Source organism: Phoxinus phoxinus, assembly GCF_949152265.1.
Source record: "Phoxinus phoxinus genome assembly, chromosome: 3".
Taxonomy (NCBI): domain Eukaryota; kingdom Metazoa; phylum Chordata; class Actinopteri; order Cypriniformes; family Leuciscidae; genus Phoxinus; species Phoxinus phoxinus.
In genome coordinates, this window is record NC_136878.1 from 32,491,812 (window position 1) to 32,512,058 (window position 20,247).

General features: G+C 37.9%; 2 protein-coding genes across 3 annotated transcripts in view; one reads left to right on the forward strand and one right to left on the reverse strand.

Annotated features, from left to right (window-relative positions):
* Window positions 1-817: 817 nt before the first annotated feature.
* coq2 (coenzyme Q2 4-hydroxybenzoate polyprenyltransferase) lies at window positions 818-5,716 on the forward strand (the record flags this gene model as incomplete). 2 transcript variants are annotated; one of them, XM_079605738.1, is made up of 8 exons in its annotated part: window positions 818-982; window positions 1,326-1,759; window positions 1,850-2,016; window positions 2,971-3,092; window positions 4,589-4,674; window positions 4,785-4,918; window positions 5,002-5,190; window positions 5,460-5,716. In XM_079605738.1, exons 2-8 carry the CDS (start codon window positions 1,456-1,458, stop codon window positions 5,619-5,621), a joined length of 1,164 nt encoding a protein of 387 aa, XP_079461864.1. In that variant the 5' UTR covers window positions 818-982; window positions 1,326-1,455. The 2 variants fall into 2 exon arrangements, with proteins under 2 accessions (XP_079461864.1, XP_079461865.1); XM_079605739.1 differs by having other exon boundaries at window positions 920-1,150; window positions 5,460-5,621.
* A 365-nt stretch (window positions 5,717-6,081) lies between these two features.
* gldc (glycine dehydrogenase (decarboxylating)) overlaps window positions 6,082-20,247 on the reverse strand; it is a gene marked incomplete at its 3' end in the record, with an annotated part of 16,220 nt that continues 2,054 nt past the window's right edge. The window contains exons 3-25 of the mRNA XM_079605719.1: window positions 19,502-19,637; window positions 19,019-19,183; window positions 17,980-18,057; window positions 17,750-17,897; window positions 17,109-17,305; window positions 16,913-17,009; window positions 15,526-15,631; window positions 15,300-15,439; window positions 15,127-15,207; window positions 14,934-15,031; window positions 14,755-14,839; window positions 14,608-14,649; window positions 14,280-14,422; window positions 13,902-13,977; window positions 10,905-11,030; window positions 10,343-10,492; window positions 7,992-8,104; window positions 7,754-7,895; window positions 7,053-7,164; window positions 6,871-6,966; window positions 6,622-6,794; window positions 6,321-6,401; window positions 6,082-6,219 (exon numbers count right to left, since the gene is read on the reverse strand). Coding sequence (XP_079461845.1) covers window positions 6,082-6,219; window positions 6,321-6,401; window positions 6,622-6,794; window positions 6,871-6,966; window positions 7,053-7,164; window positions 7,754-7,895; window positions 7,992-8,104; window positions 10,343-10,492; window positions 10,905-11,030; window positions 13,902-13,977; window positions 14,280-14,422; window positions 14,608-14,649; window positions 14,755-14,839; window positions 14,934-15,031; window positions 15,127-15,207; window positions 15,300-15,439; window positions 15,526-15,631; window positions 16,913-17,009; window positions 17,109-17,305; window positions 17,750-17,897; window positions 17,980-18,057; window positions 19,019-19,183; window positions 19,502-19,637 — 2,723 coding nt within the window. The remainder of the gene's footprint in view (window positions 6,220-6,320; window positions 6,402-6,621; window positions 6,795-6,870; window positions 6,967-7,052; window positions 7,165-7,753; window positions 7,896-7,991; window positions 8,105-10,342; window positions 10,493-10,904; window positions 11,031-13,901; window positions 13,978-14,279; window positions 14,423-14,607; window positions 14,650-14,754; window positions 14,840-14,933; window positions 15,032-15,126; window positions 15,208-15,299; window positions 15,440-15,525; window positions 15,632-16,912; window positions 17,010-17,108; window positions 17,306-17,749; window positions 17,898-17,979; window positions 18,058-19,018; window positions 19,184-19,501; window positions 19,638-20,247) is intronic.

The following is a 20,247-nucleotide window of genomic DNA, read 5'->3' on the forward strand; positions in this document are numbered from 1 at the left end:
AAAGTGTGCAAATATTTACAAATGAGAGCTTGCCACACAATATATGCAGACTGTATTATGAAGGTATTTGGAAGAACTTTGAGACGTGTGCATCACAGTCCACGATGTGTTCCTCATCTGTCTGAACAGCTGATCATAGGACATGCATACAATGAAAATAATACAAATCAATAAATTAAAATGTTTCCTGTCTCTCAAAAATGTTTTAATTTATCTGTTCAATTTAATTTTCAACATCACTACTGGTTTGTAATGGTTTCCAAATACCACGAGAGGGAGTCACTTCATAATGTTCACAACATATTGGCATACTGTCTGCATATTGGCCTGTGAAGCAAATTATTAAAATCTATTGACGTAAGTTAGTCAAAATATATTATTATAGTATTAATTAGGGTTTTCTGCCTCTGGGTAGAGAGGAGCATGAGTGATATTTTGTTTGTTGAGAAAGCACTTTTATTTTCTAAACCTTTTACCATTAGATGAATATATTATGCGTCGCTAATACCGCGCAGTTAAAAACGAGTTCACCACACAAGCATTTTTTTGTCTCAACATAAATATGGGTCATTTTTATTGGTTTGCCTGGTTTGCTAGTAATAATGTATTTATATAGCTTATAGTGCTTGCATTGGCATAGCAAAGACACAATCATACTCAATAATTCTAATTGTCATACGTGACAATTTAGAATGAAACGGATTGGTTTGAAGTAGTCTAACTTTTTATTAAATCATATTTTATGATACTTTCAAATGTTTTATAGCATATTGACTGTGATATTTCTTTAAATGTCATCTTAAATTGGTGCTCGAACATACTGAATAATAATAACACGAAAGACAACAAGTAAGTTGAATGAAAAATTAAACCACCAAGCAGGCGGAACTATACAGAAAACAAACGTTTCAGGAGGAACACGACTTTGGCGCACACCATAATGTAAAGGACTTCAAAAATTGTTCACCTGTCACATAGCGCTGTAAGTTAAATATGTCCAATATAAATGAATGATTTAAAAACGTTTTAACAGGGAAACATAATTGACATTACTGATCTATAATTTCCCCTCCGGTACATGACATGCTTGTTGTTGTTTGTAATACCTTTGTTTGATCAGTCGGCGGCATTTCAGTGGGAATAACTTAACGTTAGTAAGTGTAGGAGCGCAGTATTGAAAATATTTAAATTATATTCAGTTTGATTACACTTACAGAATACTGGCACACATTTTTACAAGAAAAAGCCTCATTTTCACTCAACTTGGCATTTTCATGACTCGTCAGTAATCGGTGTATTGTGTTCTCTGCTGTTTGTATTGTCAGGTTTATTGTTCCCGAAGAGGTCCCTCATTTACACATGAATGCAAGTAGACAATGAATGAAGCACCTCACTACTTTGCAGTCGTGACATCTCTTACTAAAAGTCGGTCATGATGACAGTTCAACAGACAAAATGATGTGCACCAGACTACTGACACTGCTTAAGCCACATGCAGTGAAGAGGAATCTACCACAGATCTGTTCTGCCAGTTTTTCAAGCCTCAGAAGACAGCATGAAAACATCACCACGGACTTCTGTCAGCCTGGATCCTGCTTTAACAAAAGTGATGATCACAAACAGAGAATATGGTCTCCTTCACTGGCAGGTCACAACTACGGCAGAAGGTTTTTCAGCCTCACGCCTGCTGGGATTGTCAATGCAGCTCCAATGTCTGTTCAGCCGTACCTCAGATTAATGAGACTGGACAAACCCATAGGTGAGCTCATGTCAAACGACACATTATCCAGGAAGCTCAAACATTACAAGCTCTGCTGTGTTTCATTATAATATGAATGTGTTCTTGTAGGAACGTGGCTGCTGTATCTGCCTTGTACGTGGAGTATTGGGCTGGCGGCAGACCCGGGATGCCTCCCTGATCTGCGCATGCTTGTGCTGTTTGGTGTCGGAGCTTTACTTATGAGAGGAGCTGGATGCACTATCAATGACATGTGGGATAAAGACTTTGACAGGAAGGTATGAGCACATGAATGAAATGGAAGTTGCGATAGACTTTTCTTCCCTATTTTGACATATATCCGAGTGAAACAGCTTCTCGAACAAGAAAGAATGTAGGGCTGGACTTGGATTTTGTCCACTGGGAATGAATTGGATAGGAGAGCTCTTTGGATCATTGTGGTTTGCTTTTTTGCTGTGATCTCATGTGAGTGACAGGTTGTCCTGCCCTCGTGCCAGGAAATGCATCATCAGAGAAAAGATGTTAATGATCAAAGATAAACTATTCATAATAATTACTGCAATATTCCACAAATTTTTTTATTTCATGCTGACTTTAAGATGTTTTCCCCCTCATAATTTTCTTCCCTTAGTCACAAAAAGTAATTTATTGTTTTTGCTCATTATCGGAGAACATTAGATGTGGTGGATTTCCGTTCAACTAGTGGTGTACATTTCTATAGAAGCTTGCTTCCGCCACAGAATAAAAAACAAAATGTAATTACATAATTTTTTATCTATTTTACATTTCCCAAATCTGACGTTTATTCGTATTTATTATTATTGCCGTTTATTATTATTGTCTGTGAAACCAGGCAGTTACAGATCTCACAATTCGGACTTTATTTCTCACAATTGCAAGTTTATATCTCGCAATTCGGACTTTAAAACTCGCAATTTCAGCATTATAATCTGCTGTTCAACACTCTAACCTATCTCCTAATCTTCCCTGTGTCAGCGTGCCATAAACAGTGTCAGTGTCAGACTTAGTTTATCAAAAAAGAATATTCTCTTATCACTTACCCTTCCAAACCTTAATGACATTTTTCTGTGGTACCTTACCAGTTTTGGTGATAATTGACTTTCATTGCATGGACATAAAAAAATACTGCAACATTTTTAATAATATCAATTGTGGATTTGATCTTGGCAGCTGTTGGAATCTGATGTTGGGGTCTGTCGTGTTTCTGGTAGGTGTCAAGGACAGCCACTCGGCCCATTGCATCAGGGGAGATAACACCGTTTCGGGCTCTGGTTTTCCTCGGAGGCCAGCTGAGTTTAGCACTGGGGGTCCTGCTATGCCTCAATTACTACAGGTACTTCATATTTTACAGGTTTTTTAAAAACAATATTTTCATGTATTTTGCCAACAATTGGGACTGGGGCAGAATTTTTACTTTCAAGTTGATATTATACTATTAGCAAGGAGTTCGAAGGCCGCTTTGCTGTACATTCTCAAAACAACAGCAGTTATACTCTACACAGGTCATTAAACTACATTATCACGTCAGGTTGAATGATTCTGATTGGTTAAGGCACAGACAAACGTAGAAAATTTCCACATATGGCTGTTCATCAGAAGCCTATCTCCATTTATTGTCAGGATGTCAGTGAAAATCCCGGTTTAGGCACCAAGTGACCCACTGAGGTCACCAATCTGAGTTTCTAGGCTCCAGTTTGTCTGTCAGATGGTCATTTCATCTCCACTGCGTGCTAGTTGCTCAGCTCACAAACGTCAGGTCACGTAACAAAAGGGTACACACACACACACACGCACACAGCGATACACAGCTTCTTCAAGGTCTGAGTTTGTCGAGCTCTAGCTAAGAAAAAACGTTCCCAAAACATAATGATAAGATATACATTCTCTCAGTAAAAGGTTTAGACAATATACGTCATCATTCTCTAGTGATTGAAGATGAAAAGTAAAGTAAATACTTTAACATAAGCTTGAAGATGTAATTTAGAAGGATACATATTAATTAATAACTTGATTACCAACCACTCAAAGGATATACATTGAAGCAGCAGTGGATTCAAACGGCTGGTAGGGACTACACGACATTCCTCCCGGGTTAGTGACATCACTAACCCTAAAATTTACATAAACCCACCCCCGGGAATGCGATTTATAGATTATCAAGACAGAATATGCTAATCAATGACTAGAAGATAGCTACACATAAGCTACATAAATTCACCAACTAACTATTCAGAAATGTTGTCTACATGTTGTCACTTCTTCTTGAGTCTCTCCATCTGTCTGACTTCGGTTTGAACATAAAAGGCTAAACGTTTTTTTTTTAATTTCCAGTGCAATATCTGTGTGAGGTAAAAGGACTCAAGCTGTTGTAGCTCCGCCCCCTGTGCCAGTAGCAGCAGCTCATTTGCATTTAAAGGGACAGACTCAAACACAGTGTGTTTTTGCTCACCCTCAAAAAGTGACAACTTTAACATGCTATATAAAAATATCTGGGGTATTTTGAGCTAAAACTTCACATACACACTCTGGGGACATCAAATACTTATTTTACATCTTGTGAAAAGGGCATTATACCACCCCTTTAAAGTTTATAAGTTGTTGTTAAAAAACTATTTTCCTATGGAGAAAATGAATTTTTTTTTTCTTCTGGAACAAACCTGTTGTACTCTATTAGCAAACAACAACAATCTGATAAATTCCCGATGGACAAAATCAAGTCTTTACATTTTTTTATTGTTGGAGAAGCCATTTCTTTCAGATATACATCACAATTGGATTTTTATGGTGGCTTTTATATATGATAAACTGTGACTTCCCATCTCTCTCTAGCATAGCTCTTGGAGCTGCTTCTTTGTCGCTGGTGGTCACATACCCTCTCATGAAGAGAATCACATACTGGCCGCAGTTTGTATTAGGTGTGTTACCATTTATTTAATCTTTCTCAAACCCCACCCTTCCATATTACTCTGAAAATAAAAGTGAAAGTATTTAGACTGAACATTCTCCATGATTTGTCCACCTGTAGGTCTCACTTTTAACTGGGGTGCTCTTCTGGGTTGGTCTGCCGTGCAGGGATCATGTGACTGGTCTGTGTGTTTACCTCTCTATGTGTCTGGTGTCATGTGGACATTGATTTATGACACAATCTATGCCCATCAGGTATGCTGTCCGATTAGTTATCACACCCTAACATAAATGAGTGTAGTGTACATTTTTCTGATTCATCTCCCCCTCATGAGTAGGACAAAGATGATGATTTAAAAGTGGGTGTGAAGTCTACTGCGCTGAGGTTCCAGGAGAACACCAAACTGTGGCTGAGTGGCTTTACAGGGGCGATGTTGTCAGGGTTGGTTCTAGCGGGAGTTAACGCGGACCAGACTTTGCCCTACTATTGTGCTGTGTCTGCAGTGGCTATTCATCTCGCACATCAGGTGAGCAAGACAAACTAATTAATTGATAATAGTGGCCTGCCGGGGTTACAAAAAAAAGCTTTTAGCCGTATTTGGATGGTCATGTGGAGGTCTGTAAAAATAAATTTGCTTGGCATCTCAACGTTAAAATTCATGCATTCAGATGGCAAGTTGTTCATGCTGGATGAGCGAGTTCTGACCCTGCATATCAATATTTGCTGAAGAAATCTCTCAAATGAAAGAAGTTTTGCATTTACAATTAATGTTTTGTGTGTGTGTGTGTTCGATAGATTTACGCTGTGGACATCAACAGACCTGAGGACTGCTGGAAAAAATTTGCTTCAAACCGAAACCTCGGACTGCTTTTATTCTTAGGAATAGTGACTGGAACTTTATGGAAAAAAAGAAACGATGATCAGTATGAAACGCAGCTTAACTCCATCTCAAATTAGAGAGTCTGTTGGTTGTGTGACTTGTAATACAATTGATATACGAGACATATGTAAACCAGTGTTTCTTTTAAAATATTTATTAAATTGCTACAAACTGGCTCTATTTATTAAATAATTAGAAAACATACATAACATCTATAAAAATTAATGTTAACATCGAGAACAGTGCCAGAAAGTTAGACCAAAAACACCCAAATATTTTTATACAGTGAATAAAAATATAAAAACAACAACAACAACGAACCCCTATACAGGTCGATTACAGTATCTGAATCAGATTTGGATTGTTTTAGTAGAGTAACAGAGGAGAAAAGTTCAGCTATTTGTGCATTGTATGCAAAAGAAAATCTAAGGCACTGTGAACGTACCGAAGAGACTGTAAATCACAGGTAAGAATGTATGATCATATTTGATGGGAATGGTTCATTTGGATGAAGAAGCGTGTCATTGAGTAATGAGGTCACGAGGAAGCTCTTTCTTCATATGGAGACTCGTAGGCTTCCATGGGTGGACAGGTGCAGACGAGATGTTGGTCTCCGTAGATGTCATCGATCCTTGAGATTGTGGGCCAGAATTTGGTCTCAGGTCTCACAAAAGGCTGAAATAACAGGATTAAAGATACATTTTAAAACTGAATTAATAAGAACCCATTTGTTTTGCGCGAGGAGTCTGCATTTTATATCGATTTAAGGTACGCACCATGGGGAAAGCAGCCTCCTCTCGGGAATACGGTCTGTCCCATGTGGTCGAGGTAATAGTGGCCAATGAGTGAGGAGCCATCTTTAGACGACACATGCAAGACAAAATGAAAGTTATATCGGGAAAGGCAACATGCTCATGTTTTTAATAAAGCGATTCTATACATTTTTCTGTACATGTGTCTAATTTGAGTTGGCAAGAGGGATACAAATAGTCCAACACTCCATAAACTTCCAAGTGCATTACTGTAAAGCTCCACAGACACTGCTGACAAGGAATGTTCAGTTAAGTAAACGCTCACCTTGAGAGGATTAATCCTCGAGTCCATCCGGCCCTCTTCGATGTCTGCGATTTCCTGTCGGATGGCCAGCAGCGAGTCACAGAAGCGGTCGAGCTCGGCCTTATCCTCAGACTCCGTGGGTTCGATCATTAGAGTTCCAGCCACAGGCCATGACATGGTCGGTGCATGAAAACCTGCCATAAAAGGTTGTGGAGAATCAGGGAATTGTCATCCATGAAATAACCTGCTTTAAATGTTTTTTCCATTTACCATAATCTTGCAGTCTTTTTGCTACGTCAACTGCCTCGATGTTTGCAGACTTTTTAAAAGGCCGCACATCCAAAATAAATTCATGCGCAACGAATCCTGCAAATAATCAGAAATGTTTGTGAGGTACTTCAGTTTATTTTTTTAAGAATAGAAAATACAATATTTAATTCAATAACACCAACCTTTAGTGCCCCTGAAAAGAATTTTGTAGTTGCTTTCCAGTCTTTTAGCCATGTAATTGGCATTAAGGATGGCCACCTCTGTAGCGTGTCCAAGACCCTTTGAACCCATCATCTGTTGAATGGAAAATTCATCAAATATTAGATTATTAAATTAGGGATGCATTATATATTGGTACCATATCAGCCAATATTTATATTTAGAGTACCTTTGCGGTCATCTAAAACTCATTTAAAATCACTAGTAATTTAAATCACAATGCAATCTTTAGAAAATATCAAAGTAAACATTGTATCATGTAACGTTGTAATGCTCAAATACACATGTAGGATTTTAAATGACTTAGCTTTTTTTTTAAATAAATTTAGGCAAATAGTATAGAAATGTAGGTAATGCTTTACAATAAGGTCATTAGTTAACATATTAAACTAAAAATGAGCAAAACAAGTTACAGTATTTAATAATCTTTGTTAATGTTAATAAAAATACGGTTGTTCATTGTTTGATAGGTTCAGTGCTTTAAATAATGTTAACAAATACATCTTTTGATTTTAATAATAGTTCATGTTAACTTTAGTTAACGAATGAAGCCTTATTAAATGTAATCGAAATGTAATATAATTAGTCTGTTTCGGTCAATGTTAATATCAGTGCATCACTATTATTCACAAGGTAAGACAGGAAGTGCAGAGGGAGTGTTGACCTTAATGTAAGCCCATGAGATGGGCAGGATAGCGCTGGAGCCCCAGGGAGCGGCGCTGATGGTGCCCAGAGAACTTCCTGCATTCGTGAACTGAATGTTCACCACCGGATGATTGGGCAGGAAGGGGGCAAGATGCTGTTTCCTGTAGGCAAGAGCAATTAGGTTAACTGGAGTCAAAAGATCAACATTTCTGGTACAGGTGCCATAGGGAAGAGTCTGTTCACTTCAAAACACTTACACTCCGATTGGTCCCATCCCAGGGCCGCCACCACCATGAGGAATGCAGAAGGTTTTGTGGAGATTCAAATGAGAAACATCTGAGCCATAGTCTCCTGGTCGACATAATCCAACCTGAATCAAATGGAAACAAGAACATGAAAACTCTGCACATTTAATGTAAAACACTGAAAACCGCTCTTATTGTAACAAGCTTCTAAAATGTTTACAGCATTTATTAATAATATTAATTCAGAATCATGGTGCACAGTTTACTCATAATGCATATACAACTGTTAAGGTAAAAAGATTTGAGGTTAAGATTAACCAAGAGTAATAAATGCTGTAAAAAGCAGTGATCATTTTTAGTTCATGTTAACCATTGCCTAACTAATGTTAATGATTACTATTAGAGCTGCATGATCCTGAATATATTGAGAATCATGATTTTTTGTTTCAAATAGAGATCACTAATCTGAGTAAACTACTAAACATAATAACATGTAATTTATTAGAGGTTCTGACAAATTGATTGATTCAAATGGAAAATTCCTCTGACAATTGCTGCTGTCTATTAAAAAAAAAAAAAAAAAAAAGTTAATCGATTTGATTCATTGACTTCACTTGTTTCATTACTGGATGAATCAATTCGTTTTCGAACTAATCTCTTGAAAGAATGATGCAATGAGAAATACATTTTTTAAAAGTCATTTGTCGTCATATACTGATGTAACAATGTAATCAATACAATCGTTATTTGAAGCGTTACTAGTTTACTAGCATTAAGAGTTACTTTAAAAAGGTGAAGTGCTCTATTTTGATCGCTACCGTAAACGGTGTTTATGTGAACAATAAACTTTTATCTCAGTACTTCTGTGATAATTTGAATATTTGTAACAGAAATAACGATACTGTGTGGTTGAAAAGCCCTTTGTCTGGTTTCATACCTATACAACTGTTCTCTCTGGCTCAGCAGCAGCACAAACCCAGATTTAAAGGGCACCTATTATGGAATTTTGAAATTTACCTTTCATGTAGTGTGTAACATAGATCTAAGTGAACAAAAACATCCTGCAAAGTTTGAAATATGAAAGTGCACCGTATATAAAGTTATTGTCTTTCAAAAGTAAGAGTCGACTCGGAGTCATTTTTATGAATCGTTAGAAGACCGAAGCTTTTTCTCTGACTAGATGACGTCAACTTGTCAAGTTATTTGAATATGATACGCCCACTTATTGCGCTCCAAGGCCAGGGAAAACTTGACAACATCATGGCGACGAGACGCTGTGTTCTGAAGGGCGACTCAAGACAACTTTTTTCATCTGCCCAAGGAGGAGCATTTGAAGACTAAGTGGCTACAATTCATATATCCAACTATACCACAGAAGTATAGTCCGAGCCTTGTGCTTTGTTCACGCCATTTTGAAGACGATTGCTTTACCAACTTAAATGCAATCAAACTTGGATTCGCGAGCCGACTGATATTGAAGGAAGGTTCAGTTCCAAGTGTATTTGCATCAGCTTCCTCCTCCGTATTACAACCTGTAAGTGTTATTAATAATTGTTGCTTTTATGTTTTATGTAGCATGCTTAATAATTATTTTGTTTGTTGTGTAAGCACCGTTTAGCTTCTAGGTCTTCAATGACAATTGTATTGATATAGGTGAAGTGTTTGTCGTTGTTTTCGGAGTTGTCTTAAAGAATAGATTAATACCTCGTAGTAACGTAACTTTTTTTTTTTTTTTTTTTTTTTTTTGTAAAAACGTTATGTTTATGCATCGGGCTAATGCAAACAAAGACTGATTGTGCTTTTACAATATGACTCTGGGATATGCTCGCTAACATAACATTAAATTCTTCATCTTATTTTTATTTTTTTACTACAAACTAAAGCAGTGGACTATAATCATTATTATAACAAAATTGAATTGATAAAAGCATCATTGTACTCCGTGTTAAAAATAAGTATTATCTCTGTAAACACTGCTGGGTCATCTGACCAATCAACGCAGATTAGCGTCGCGCAAAGGAGGGGTTTGGAAAAATGAATCGTTGAACGAATCATTTGGGAGTCGGTGAGCAAATCAGGTAAAAATAAATGCATATTATATGACAACAAAAGTGTTTTTTGTCATTGCATGCATGTAAAACTGTTGTTGGGGACTCAAACAACATTAGGAACATTTTAAATGTCATAATAGGTGCCCTTTAAATGTTCCGGTTTAATAGGTTTAATAGACATAGCCAAATTGTTGTCATTTAGGAGTAAGATCATGTGCATGTTTGAATCAAGATTGCGATCTTTTAACGATTAATCGTGCAGCTCTAATTACTACATTACTGTAAAGCCTTACGGTTCCATCTTCATCTTACCTGTGCGTTCATGTTGGCACCATCCAGGTACACCTGTCCACCGTTCTGATGAATGAGCTCACACACTTCACGGACGTTCTCCTCAAACACACCGTTAGTGGAGGGGTAGGTGATCATTATGGCGGCCAAGTTGGCCTTATGTTTGTCCACCTATCAAAAACATGTGGTAAAGTGAGTCTTAAAAGGTGAAGTGTCATTTTCCCTAGCCCAGACATATCCAAGCCATTCATAGGTTGATTCCCACCAAAAAGTATGAACACTGAGCTTTCAAAACATTTGAGCATCATGACAGCAACAATCTGTGAGTTGGGAACTATTTGCTTTACCAATGGCAGACAAGAGGTGCATTCAGGAAACTGGTTTTAATCTTGTCATTTTTTGTGCAATTTTGTTTGGTGCTGCTAGTGGGGCAGAAATTACACACTTTTACACCTTTAACACTGATGTGATAATGTTATCATAGACATATCAGTGTATCGGTGTAAATAGCCCTCGAACAGAAGATAAAGGCTTCCTGTTGACAAGTGATGCAATACTAAACTCTTTAAATCGTTGCACATACCATGGCTTTAAGGTGAGACACATCGATGTTGCCATCTTTATCCACTTCCACCACCTGAACCTTCATGCCCGCCATCTGTGCGCTGGCAGGATTCGTTCCATGGGCGGATTTGGGAATCAGACAGACCTGGACAAATCCATAACAGATTTAATATGGATGATTAATGGACCAAACAAACTAAAATCTTATATTTTTCTAACAAGGAAACTTACTGGTTGTTTAAGATACACAGAACCTTTTTTGCGCTCTTACTTATTAACTTTCTGTTAAATAGATGTGCAACACTAAGAAAGATGACCAGGGCCCGTATTCATAAAAAAAATCGTGATGCAAAGAGTAGCTCCTAGTGACAAAATTCGAAGAAAATTTCTTAGAAATGTGGGCGTTTACTCTTTCCTTTACTAGGATTTTTTAAAATTTAATTTTAAAAATAATTCAGAAAGCATCTTAACCCTTAACAGAAGTCTTAAGGTCAAAATTGTTAGGAGCACGGATGAGGACTTTTAAGAGTCCTAAAAAGACGCTATAGTGCAGAGATCATGTTTGTGACAGATCTTATTAGAGACACACTAACATCTCAGACAGCGCAGGAATGCCATAGCGCCAGAAATTAAAGTAATCACTACATTAAGATATTTGGCAACTGGGAAAAATGCAACAATGCAGCAGTGATGATTTGGGTCGGTCACAACCTTCTGTAAGCAGAGTGATCACACTAACAATTACAGCACTTTCAGAACCATATTGTGTCGCAGTTCATTTAGTTTCCTGGTGCGCACAAGCAGGGGAATGAACCGTTAATAATTTATTATTAACCCGCTATAAGCTCCCACGTCTGCTTCTTGCCCCGTGCTTTGACACCCGGCCCGCATTTTCCTTTAAGGATGGCATTGTGTTCATCCACTAACTGGGCTAACAGTAAACGCTGTTCCTCTGTCCAGTTGGGCTCTCGTCCTTGTTTTTTTATTCCATGTTTGCTACATTAAAACCAACATTCAAACCATCACTTAAATAGACAGCAATCAGTGTAATTGGAAAGAGTGGAACATTTTTTTATCATTCTAAGGCCATCAAATACCGTACCTTATAGGAAATTAACAGCATGGTAAGAAAAAAAGATTTATATACATACATATAATGTGTGAGTGAGTGAGTGAGTGAGTGAGTGGACCCTATACTTAAAATTACTCTTTTTTTCCCCTTCTTAGACAAACAACCAATCACAGTCTTCAAAAGATTGTGTCATACATAGCAACGGGGTCAGCCCCGCCTCCTCACTAAGATTTTATCTTTTCCTTGCTCTCAGTTGCGCTCAGATCGGTCCCGAATCGCTCTCAAGCTAAGACTCCTACGTAGAAGTTTAAGCTAAATTAGGAGGAGTTTTCTGAGAGGATTCTTAGAATCTTTAAGAATACGGGCCCAGATGTGATAACTCTTATTTGAGCTTATACATATTCTGCGAATTACTTTTGTCAAAACAAATTTCGGTCTGATACTTGCATGAAGCCATAGGGACTACTTTCATGGAGCCAAGTAGTCAATTCTACTTTTTTTATGCATCTTTTTATGTTCCACAGACATTTGGATAAACACGAGTGCGAGTAAAATAACAGAATTCTAATGTGGGAATATTAACATTTTAATCAGGCGTCTTCCACTTAATCATTAAATGTCAAAATGTCATAACAGACTGTATGGCAGACTTTCTGAACTAAGGACACAGTGGCCTAAACACTTAACGTTATGCAATTTGCAGCAGGTCACCATAAACAAACTCATCGTCCAAGGACTGCAAGTCTTGAAAATCACCAAATATGGAATCTTGCACTGAAGTAGAATCCTGTAATGGGGTGGTTGTTTTCTATGGCTATTTACTCAACCATGGCAGTTTGAACCTTGGCTGGTTTAAGAGCTGCATCTGCTATCTAAGATCTGCTTATTAGGGAGATGATAAAAAACAAAGGCCAGGTTACAAAACACTACAATGACTTGACTAAACGCTCTTACCGCTGATCTTCTTTCCAGTCCCAACTCGTCAAAACTATTTGCCACTTTTTCAGCAATTTTCCCCTCAGGTTCAAAACAACTCTTGAAGAATTGAACAGTAAAATCACCGTTAAAAGGCTTCTGAAAGACTTTCAGAATTTTTTGTATCACTCATGAATCGTTTGCTTTCCTTTCACCAACTTTTTACAGGTAGTGCAGCATGTTTTCTACAGTTCCTGACAAAAAACAATTTCACTGCGTGCATATACACAAACAAAATCTCCCAAAACCTTCTTTTGTGGACATCCTTATTTGTAAAAGCAGTGTGTGTGTGTGTGTATATATATATATATATATATATATATATATATATATATATATATATATATATATATATATGTTTGTTTGTTTGTTTGTTTTTTGCAGGACGTTTTCTGTTAAGGCTAGGTATTTATGCAATGTCCCAATTTAGGTACCCAAATAAACATTAATGTGTGTGTGTGTGGGGTTCAGGCTTTCCCTACCTTCTGGGGAGGAAATATCCGCACAAGGAGAGTAATACCAGAAATCTTTGACTTATGGGGATATTTTGGGGTTCCCCATTAGGAAAACCACTTATTAAATTATTTTGGGGTTCCCCATTAGGAAAACAGCTTATATTAAATTATGTTTTTTGGAAATGTAAAAATGCAGAAAGTTTTGTGTGAGGGTTGGGTTTAGGGGATAGAATTTTCGTTTGTACCATATAAAAATCAGTATGTCTATGGAAAGTCCCCAAAAAACAAACCCAATGTGTGAGTGTTAAATTAATTTGACCTACTTTTAACTTTTATGGAGGACGTTAAAAGCATATTATCAGATTGAAATTCTAAGTTCTCATAAGATTAGTAAAAGTCATGAAGGATCAACCTGATCCTTCAAATGTCAAGAATGTTTTAAAAAAGGCCCTGAGGTCAAACATGAGGCTTAAGGTTAAATAGGAGGGGCTTTTTACTGCAGGATGATACTCACTGTTCTATGAGATTCTCCTTTGGAATTCAGATAGGCTTTGATTGCAGCCAAGCCCGCGTATTCCCCCTGCGCGCCGCTACGGGACAAAGAAATCAATAGCAAGCATCATGTAACCATTCTGCCTCAGCACAACAGAGTTCAAAGATTGCTTCAAATGGCTCTTGACCAAGAGTACAGTATACTAATGATCCTGTTAAAGCGTCAACCAAGCAAAACGTAGAGATGCGTACACACCCCCAAACTTATCAGCACAAGAAACCTGAATGAAACTCAGAGAGTCATGTTGACACTTGATTTGCCAACTACAAGACCACTGTTTGCAATCAGAATGAATCATCTGCTTGATATTGTAGCAGCAATTCCAGTCAAGACACTTACCTGTTTGGTTGAAAGGAGATCTTATCATATCCTGTGATCTCACAAAGGTCTCTCTCTAGCTGCTTGAAGAGCTGCTGATAACCTTCAGCCTGGTCCAATGGCACGAAGGGGTGGATGTTTGCAAATTCTCTCCAGGTGATTGGCTGTTGGGAAAAGTGTACAGTCAAACAATGAAAAGATCAGGGCTGGAGTTTCTCAAAAGCATTGTGAACCCAAGTAGATTGTAGAACCATTGGCACAAATGGTCTCTACGATCAACTTTGCTCTGATTGGTTGAAGTAAGGCGATGTCAGAGAAAAGAACGATGAGAAGAGCAATACTGACTCACCATGAGCTCTGAGGAACTGTTCAGCTTCATTGTGCATGAGCCCTGAATTCAAAAGAGGAGTTTGTGTTACTGTGATGTTTTTATGTAAGATCGTCACACGGGATAAATCCAAAAGTAAACTCGGTGATGCTCTGATTTTTGACTTACCAATGGAATCATACTATGTACGAGAGAAATATCCTTATTTTCCAGGCGCTTCATGTAACGTACAATATTGGTCTCCGAGTGATAGCTGAAATTAAAAGCAATCCACACAGTTGTAGAAAGTTTCATTTAAAAAAAGATTTGTTAAAAACAATAGCTAGAATTGAAACTGGCAAACAGACCTGTTAAACACCGGATGGGTGAGAAACTTGCTGGTTCTCTTGAAAGGGCTTGCCAGCAATCCTTTTGATCGCTCACTCATTTTTTCAGCAATAAGTTCCTAATAAAAGGTTTTAGAAAAAACAATATGAGGGAACAAAAACAAACAGATTAAAGCAATATTTAAAATCTTTTTTGAATCAGGCGAGAACTTACAGCTGACGATTCACACCCGAAGATCCAGAGCAGATCATCCAAGTCTCTCTCAGAGACGGTTTCATCCAGAGACACTCCGAGCTAAAACCACATCAAGAAATTCAAAACATTAAACAAATTAAAAAAGAAAAGAAAATTGTCGATTTGGGTTTGAAAATTTTCACAGGTCTCACCAGTCCATCAATGTACAACCGCAGGTTGATTTCCCGCTGCGTAGCTTTTTCTAAGATGTCTTTGCCAGCCACGCCACAGTTGATCTTCAGCGTGTCAAAGTAGTTCTCGTGTTGGAGTTTGTGCCCAGCTCTTTTCAGCCCTATTATCACAACAAGAAACAATCAGTATCATAAAAATCCCTATACAATTATTGTAAAAAGAGTAAACAGGAGTCAAACCACTTGCCCTCAGCGAGAATCAACGTTGCATTGTGGGTTCTCTCAGCAATGTGCCTCAATCCTTGAGAACCATGATACAACGCATACATGGCAGCCATGTTTGCAAGAAGAGCCTGAATAAAAACATTATAATGTAGTACAGAAATACAACTTCACATATAATACACACACATACAGCCATCTTTGTGAGAACATTCATTGACAATGCTACATCTAGCTCCTTACCCCAACCCTACCCATCACAACTAGTTGCCTTACTCCATTTATAACCAGTATTGGTGGTTACGCATTACAAGTATCGTGAGTTACGTAATCAGATTACTTTTTTTTTTCTCCAGTAACCCATTACTTTTCAATTTACAACAAAATATCGGAGTTAATTTTTCAAATAAGTAACCCAAGTTCTTTGTTTTCCCATGTATTGACCCACTTCTGTCCTCAATGTCGAGAGAAATCGGGAGTAAATGCAGAGGTGTTGAGTGTAAACATGATTATTTCCAGACTAAATGTGAGCATGCATTTACTCATCTCACTTGAACAAAAACATTCAGTATTTCTCAAAATGAATAAAAATTGTAAAAAGCAAACCTGCAATAATTAATTCATGAATTCATTCATCCTTTATGCATTTAATCTCACTATATTAACCAATGTCCTTGCTGCTGACCTTCGATTATCCAATTCAACCATAGCATAAGCAAAAATGACTTTAAACATCACATTTGCATTTTTTTACAATTATTATTGCGTGTTATTATTGCGTATAAGAGTGTTAAAAAAAAAATCAGCAGCAGAGCTGAAAAGTTAGTTTGAGCTGCACCCTCTACACCCATTCGAATTTGCATTTTCTTCAGCCTGAGGCTTATTCATTTAACTTTTGGTGTGAAAGGTGCCAAGAAAACTTTTTTGTTATTAAAAAACAAATAAGCAAGCCCAGCTTAGATGAGGAAAAGCAAAAGTAAAATAAAAGTAACGCATTACTTTCCATAAAATGTAACTTAGTAATGCAATTACTTTTTTGTAATGGAGTAATGCAATATTGTAATGCATTACTTTTTAAAAAGTAACTTTCCCCAACACCGATTATAACATTATCCCTATAGCCAAGTGTAGACCATCAAACAGGCCTTTAAATGGGTCTCAGAAAAAAGGACCAGCTAAAATGTCCTCACTTCCTCACATTATTGGACAAACTGATTAATCCAGGTGTGCCTGACAAACAACAATAATCAGACACACCTGGATTAATCAGTTTGTCAATAATGGCAGACAGGAAACAAAGGAGCTGGCTAAAGTTCAGGAAGTAGTGCAGCTGTGCATAAAGTCCATTGATCCTCACAAAGATAGTTGTACAAGTACACACACACAGTATTTTGAGATTATTTAAGCTCTACCTGGGCAGTGCAGATGTTGCTAGTGGCTTTGTCTCTGCGGATGTGCTGCTCTCTGGTCTGGAGAGCCAGACGATAAACCTCTTTACCGGCTGCATCTCTGTAACCGGAAACATTTGACAGTTTATACCAACACTGATGAGGCAAACTACATTGAGGCCTTGAGACTATATAATAAATAAAAAAAGGAAAGACTCACCTGGTCACTCCAACCATCCTTCCAGGCATCATCCTGACCAGATTTTCTTTGACTGCAAAGAATGCAGCGTGAGGCCCACCATAGCAGAGAGGAACACCAAAGCGCTGAGAGTTGCCCAAGGCGATGTCAACTCCGAACTCACCCGGAGGACGCAGCACGCAGAGCGCCAGCAAGTCTGTAGCACAGCAAGCCAGTGCCTTTGAAAAAACAAAAATCAATGGAATCATGCTTTGATCCTCTATGGATCATATTCTATAATGCATCTGAATACAAAAAAAAAAATGGATTCTGTAGTGGGAACAGGAAGTTCACCCTCATGTCGTTTCAAATAAAAATCACTTTTTCAACATGGAACACAGATGGAGATATTTTGAAGAAACATTTAAATCTCACTTCAACATTCAAACATGCCATGAAGACGGGTCTGACATCAGTAACTGACATTATTATTTAGTAGTATGGAAACAAAGGGTTCTTCCGTTTTTTCCCCATTTGTTGTAGACAGGAGAAAGTAGTCATACAGGTTTGAGACGGTGAGTAAAAGAGTCTTATGGTTAAATGAGGTTAATGGTTCGGGCAAAACCTAATATATACAAAGATTGGTATCAGAAAATGTGAGTTTTAAAATGTCAGGTACATACACCACCCTTGTGAGCCTGATCAACAAGAGCAGTGAAATCTTCCACCCTGCCGTCAGTGTCTGGATACTGGAAGAGCACACCGCTAACATCCTTCCCACTGAAGTCCATCTCATGAGGAAGCTTGAGAACGGTCTTCACGCCAATGTAACTATGGGATACAAACATTTCATCAGGACTAGATCTATAGAGAGACAGAATGTTTTATTCTATAAATTGGTGAACTTCCTTACTTGGCTCTGGTTTGCACAACTGCAATAGTCTGTGGATGGCAGCGTGGGTCAATGTAGAATGTTCTTCTTTTGTTTTGCCTTTGAAAATGATAAGGTGAGTGTTAATCATCACTCCCAGCCCCGGGGATACGCCATCCTGCGTGCCGAATACCTGAATGTGCCGTTTCAGGTGTTGGCCAACAACCACAAATCCAGAAAAGTCAGGACATTTTGTAAAATGCAATAAACTCAAGAATCTGGTCTGACCACAGCAAACATTTTCACTGTCTTTTGGACCACCTGAGATGAGCTCAGGCTTACAGAACTATCCGGCATATCTGCATAGAATTGATATATAGCTTTCTCCTTGCGTAACACAGATTCAAGTGGTATTCCTTGATGCAGAAGCAAACTGTTAAATACCAATGGTTTTACAAAGTACTCCCGAGCCCATGTGGCTGTATTTAACAGTAGCATGACAGTTTCCTGCCTTGCCCTACATGTTCTGAGATTTCTCTGGATAACTTGAATCTTTTCACAATATTATGTATGGTAGAAGGTGAAAGACCTAAATATTTGCAAATCTTGCATTTTGAAATGTAATTTTTTAATTGATATTTAGCAGAGTGGTGAACCCGTGACCCATCTTGGCTAGCAAAGACCGAATGCTCCTTTTACACTAAATCACGATACAATCACCTATTAACGATTCACCTACTTATTGTGGACCGTTTCAAAAAAGTTTAACTTGGGATATTCTATATTCTTTTTTTATTTATTTAACCTCTATCCCAACTTTTTTTGGAGGGTGTTGCAGCCATCAAAATTAAAATTTGTTTATATTCATGAAATACACTTAAGTTGGCCAGTGAAAACTTTGAAAGTATTTACTTTGTGCCAGTTAAATAAAGGTTAAAGAGAATGAACAAACCACAAATTAATATTGGATTGCATTTTACAAAATGTCCCAACTTTTCTGGATTTGGGATTAGACTAAACTCCTCCTTAATAAAATGGCATCATGTTCTTTACAGATGTTTCCAGCAGTTGGTGGACTAACCTGTTGCAGAGCTGCATGGCCTCTGCAGCGGCAGTGCCTTCATCCAGCAACGATGCATTGGCTACTGCCAAACCGGTGATGTCACAGACCATTGTCTGATAATTGAGCAAGCTCTCCAGACGCCCCTGAGAGACCTCAGGCTGGTATGGTGTGTACTGAGTGACCCTATAGAGAATACACAAAAAAAACTCACTAAAGCTCTAACCAAATACCTTCAGCTTGAGTCACAAGACGCATCTGATTCTGGGCATGCTACTCCTTTATGTACGGTAATAAGAATCATCAAAATGCAATTTGCTTTTTGACTAGAACTGTACGGACTATGAGAAACCAATGAACATGGTATTCTAGCTCATAGCTGTATATGTTAAGTCTCATTACAGAAACAAAGGGTTGAGGTGTGTCAAAATTGTGTCCACTTTTTGACTGTGCTCCACCAAAAGGTGAAATAAATGCTTAATGAAAAGCCAAGACAATACACACCATCCTGAATTCTCAAGCAGGTTTCTTTGTATGACCTGTGGGACGGAGCAGTTATAATAGCCCATTCCAATATAGGACCTCCACAACTTGTTCCTCGATGCAATCTTTTGGAGGGAGTCAAGAATTTCATTCTCGCCTGTGGTAAATAAAGAACAAAGATAAGAACGATTTGGATATCTGAGGTTACGGATTAAAACAAACTGTGTGAAATTCCCTAGGTTAATTAAACAGTGCTCGCATACTTTGATTTGACAGTAAAAAAGATGATCACGTCTTTCAGATCTAAGATCATTCTATAAACAAAAACACCCTTATGGCTTCTCTTGCATCAAATTGAAATCAGCCTCATTTTACAAGCGACTGTGCCCACAATATTTTTAGGAAGCTTCTCACATGACTCATATAATGAGTACCTACTTCACAACTGCCTTCACACATTGTGCCAAATACACCTGGCATTTAAGCACACCCCTACAAAAATATCACATCAATTGCAACATGATATGACCTACATTGACCTGATGAATAATACAAGAGCACGTGATCTCACCGATTAAGAGTTTTTGCAATTTATAATTTAGTAGTGAAAAGGTAGATAAAGGGCACATATGGGACATTTTCTGATGGCTTGGGAACTAGTTTAATGGTTGTAGTCCGAGGGCACTGGAGCCGGTTCATACCGAGACACACAAATTCCCGAGGCATTGTGTTGCAGCTTAGCAACACAGCAACTGAGCGGGGCAAAG